The sequence below is a fragment of the Salvia miltiorrhiza genome, chromosome 5, assembly GCF_028751815.1.
Source record: "Salvia miltiorrhiza cultivar Shanhuang (shh) chromosome 5, IMPLAD_Smil_shh, whole genome shotgun sequence".
Classification (NCBI taxonomy): Eukaryota; Viridiplantae; Streptophyta; class Magnoliopsida; order Lamiales; family Lamiaceae; genus Salvia; species Salvia miltiorrhiza.
This window is the reverse complement of record NC_080391.1, coordinates 38,113,346-38,117,921: the sequence shown is the minus strand read 5'-3', so window position 1 is coordinate 38,117,921 and position 4,576 is coordinate 38,113,346. Positions and strand designations below refer to the sequence as shown.

Below are 4,576 nucleotides of genomic sequence, written 5' to 3'. Positions count from 1 at the left end.
GGCGAGCAGATCTGCGACGCGGTGCAATATCTGGAGCAGGCGCGACGAGCGGTGCGGTTTAGGTGCAGGCGGCGCGGTGCAAGCGCAGATCTGCGGCGGGGGTGGGGTGACGAGGTTCAGGTGCAGGCGGGAGCTGTGCGGCGCTGATTTGAGGAATGAGGTTGAGGACTGAAGTGAGGAGGCGCTGAATTAAGTTTTAGTGAATTAGGTTTAGGTTTTGGAGTACTTTTTAGTATATTCAATATGAGCTGTGCGGCGCTGATTTTAGTGAATGAGCTGTGCGGCGCTGATTTTATATATATATATATATATATATATATATATATTTATCGAATCGAATAACTACGAATATCGAATCGAATATCAATATTTCATTCAGGTATTTGAATAATAATCGAATCGAATCGAATATTTGTTATCGAATACGAATCGAACAATTTCGAATACGAATCAGGCAATTTCGAATCGAATCTCGAATCGAGCAAAATTATTCGATTCATTTACAACCCTACCTGGGGCTGCTGGGTTGCGGTCTTTAGGGTCTGGGCCTGCAGTTTTTAAAAATAAATGGCCCTTTGGGCTGAAACTGTTTTAATAAAAAAAAATTATTAATTTAGAATTAATACTTAATATCACAATTTCAGAATTAATTCATTAATTTGATTAATAAATTTTATTATTATTATTATTATTATTATTATTATTATTAATTTTGAATTAATAATAATAGAAATAAATTTATATTAAATTTAGAATTAATATAAATTGATTAACCCATATTTAATTAGAGAATAAAATATTAATTTGATTAATGTTTTTATTCGTAGAGATTTGTGCCTTTATGTGATAAGCATGCTATTTGATTTTATGCTTATTTTTTTACTATAGTAGTAAGAGACCGTTTTTGTTCTTGGGTAGGCGGCGCCCAATATATGTAGTCCGCTTTGCTATGTTTGGGTAGGCGGCGCCCAATATGTGTGGTCCGCATTTTATGCCTGGGTAGGCGGCACCCAGTAATTGCGTTGCTATTTAATATTAGATATTAAATATAAGCAATTAGTATCACATGCTAAATCCCCATTAAATATAAGTCTTTGTGTAAGCACAAAACGCGTCGTCCATCATAATTGTCTGAGCAACCCATCCTTTTCGATCAAGAGTATTTACACCCAAGTGTTTGCTCTAGTCTACAAGGCCAAGGCTCATTCATAGGTTGACACCGTGTGATGGGGTTGACTTGCTTGATCATTTGTGGCGTGAAACTCGACCAAAGTGATTTAAGGACGCAGATTAATTAGATTAATCAACCGAGAGTTGCAAAATTGTTGTTGCAATTGGCTTAGAGGCCTACTAAGTAATATTATTGCAGTCATCAGCCCAAGCAGAGGCTGCATAATATTGACTTGGATCTCGGACCACTAAGATTTATATAACATATAAATCCGTATTTTACGTTGGGGGCGTAAAATATGTCAAAAATTAGTGGGAGCTAATCAATACGATAGCCCATTGTTTGATTGGTGATACAATGTGATCATAGTTTACTCTTTCTAATCTGCTTTTCTTTATTTATTGATCAGATAATATGTCGAATTTGTCGCTAAAGTGTTTGATGGAAACTAACAAGTTGACTGGGTCAAACTTCACGGATTGGCTCCGTTGCTTGCGTCTGGTCTTAAGGCTAGAAAAGATTGAGTACGTCTTGGACGACCCAATCTCTGTGATTCCCGACAAGAACTCTGCAGAGTATGCTAAGTTTGACGAAGCTGCTCATAAGAAACATGTCGAGGATGCGACTTCGGCACAATGTGTTATGTTGACCTCTATGACTACGGAGTTACAGAGGCAACGTGAACACATGTTCCCTTTTGATATGTTGAAACACTTGAAAAGTTTGTATGCTTTAGAAGCTCAAACTATGGAGTATGAGATACTCCGAGATCTATTCAAGTGTAAGCTTCACGAAGGGAGCCCAGTTTCTGATCATGTTTTGAAGATGATTGGATTGATTGAGAGGTTAGCATCGATTGGAACGATGCTACCCGCTACTGTCTCTGTCAATCTAATTTTGCAGTCTTTGCCTGCCTTGTTTGAGAATTTCATAGTGAATTTCAATATGAACGGCACTAAGGCGAGTCTGCCCGAGCTTCATAACATGCTGAAGACTTATGAGTCTACCACCACCAAAGGCAAATCTGTGCCCATGGTGAGCCCTTCTGCTACACCTTCCAAGAAGAAGAACAAGCAGAAAAAAAAGCAGAAGAAAGCATTAGATGCTAGTTTAAAGCCTAAGGGTGGAGGAAGTCATAAAAGGTCGAAGTTGCCAAAGGATGAGTGCCTATTCTGTCATGAAAATGGGCACTAGAAGAGAGACTGCCCGAAATACAAGGCACAAGGTGCATCGGGTATGAGCTCAGGTATGTTTGTTATTGAGATAAACATGTCTATTAACAATTCACAATCCTGGGTATTAGATACAGCTTGTGGCTCACACATTTGTAATAATGTGCAGGGTCTAAGTGAAGTCAGGAAAGTGAGGCCCGGAGAAGTCGATCTACGCGTGGGAAATGGAGCAAGAGTTGCTGCCGAATGCGTGGGGACTTATAGATTAGATCTTCCTTCGGGAAATAGACTAGTTTTAAGTAACTATTTCCAAGAATATTATTTCCATTCCAATGTTAGACATTGAAGGTTTTTCCTTTCATTTTGGAAACGGTAGAGGTTCATTTTCATTTAATGGATTGTTTTATGGAAGTGCCTCTATTTTGAATGGTTTATATTATCTTGAATGTGAAAGAAGTGTTCTCAATATACAAAACAAACGACCTAGGCTGAGTAATACGAATAATACTTGGTCATATCAATGAGAATAGGATAGCAAGAATGAGAAAGTTAGACTATCTCACATCATTTGACTTTGAGTCATACGGTGCTTGTGAATCTTGTCTCAAAGGAAAGATGACTAAGAAACCACTTTCTGGGAAGGGGCTACGAGCCAAAGACTTGCTAGAACTGTGGACCATTCCCTACACAAGCAAGAGATGGATATTCGTACTTCATAACTTTTACTGATGATTTTTCGAGGTATGGATACGTGTATCTCATGAAACACAAATCTGAGGCCTTCGAAAAATTTAAGGCGTTTAAGTTAGAAGTCGAGAAGCAACTTGGGAAAAGTATCAAGACTCTTCGATCAGATCGAGGAGGGGAATACTTAAGCCATGAATTTCTTGATTACTTAAAATCACATGGAATTCGGTCGGACTGGACACCTCCGGGAATGCCTCAATTGAATGGGGTATCCGAAAGGAGAAATCGAACTTTATTAGATATGGTTCGATCCATGATGAGTTTTGCAAGTCTCCCTTTATTCCTTTGGGGCTATGCTCTACAGACCGCTGTTTATATTCTGAATAGAGTTCCATCGAAATCAGTCGAGAAAACACCATATGAGTTATGGTGTGGCCAAAAGGCGATTCTTAAACATATACGGACCTGGGGTTGTCCTGCGTATGTTAAAAAGATGATGACTGATAAATTGGAATCTAAAAGTGAGAAATGTTATCTTGTGGGATATCCTAAGGAAACAAGAGGGTATTATTTCTACGTTCCCGGTGATCACAAGGTGATCGTTTCCCGGAATGTGACGTTCCTAGAAGACATTTATGTCTCTAAAGAACAAGGTCACAATACGATAGAACTTGAAGAAATTCAAGAACCACAAAATAACATAGAGGATGAAAACTTGTCTAATGGTGTGGACAAGAATTCAGTGGGAGTCGTTGATGATCTATTGGGAAGGGGAATATCTCTTAGAGAGACACCTCAAGACAATGAGATGCATCAAAGACACGATGATACAATAGTTGCATCACCACCACCTCAAGAAAATTTTGAGGAAATCCCTGAAAATTCCGAAACTGTTGAAACGTTCAACACAGAGGAACCTCCTCACGATTAGAATGTACAACCTGAGCAAACGCAAGAACAACTCCATAGGCCTCGTAGGAATCGTCGAGCACCTGAAAGACTTAATCTATCGGTTGAGAACCAAGATGATGAAGTTGATCTGGATGATGATGAACCTAAGACCTATACCGAAGCGGTGTCGGGCACCGACTCGGAGAAGTGGCTTGAAGCCTTAATTTCTGAAATGGACTCGATGTACTTCAATCTAGTCTGGGAACTAGTTGATTTGCCAGATGGGAAATATCCCATAGGCTGCAAATGGATCTTCAAAAAGAAGAGAGATGCAGATGGCATAGTACGAACCTACAAGGCTAGGTTGGTAGCAAAGGGTTATAGTCAACGCGAGGGCATTGATTATGACGAAACCTTTTCACCAGTCGCAAAGATCAAGTCCATTAGGATTTTACTTGCTATAGCTGCATACTATAACTTTGACATTTGGCAAATGGATGTCAAAACCGCGTTTCTCAATGGAGAACTTGAAGAGGAAGTCTATATGACTCAACCTGAAGGTTTTGTATCCAAAGAAAGGCCGAATGCGGTATGCAGGCTAAAGAAGTCCATTTATGGACTTAAGCAAGCTTCTAGGAGTTGGAACATTTGCTTT

The 4,576-nt window shown here is 39.4% G+C and overlaps 1 protein-coding gene across 1 annotated transcript; it reads left to right on the top strand.

Annotated features, from left to right (window-relative positions):
• The first annotated feature begins 1,585 nt into the window (after positions 1-1,585).
• On the top strand, positions 1,586-2,365 carry LOC131025885 (uncharacterized). The gene has a single exon (XM_057955665.1). The coding sequence runs from the start codon at positions 1,586-1,588 to the stop codon at positions 2,363-2,365; it is 780 nt and encodes a 259-aa protein (XP_057811648.1).
• The last annotated feature ends 2,211 nt before the right edge of the window (positions 2,366-4,576 follow it).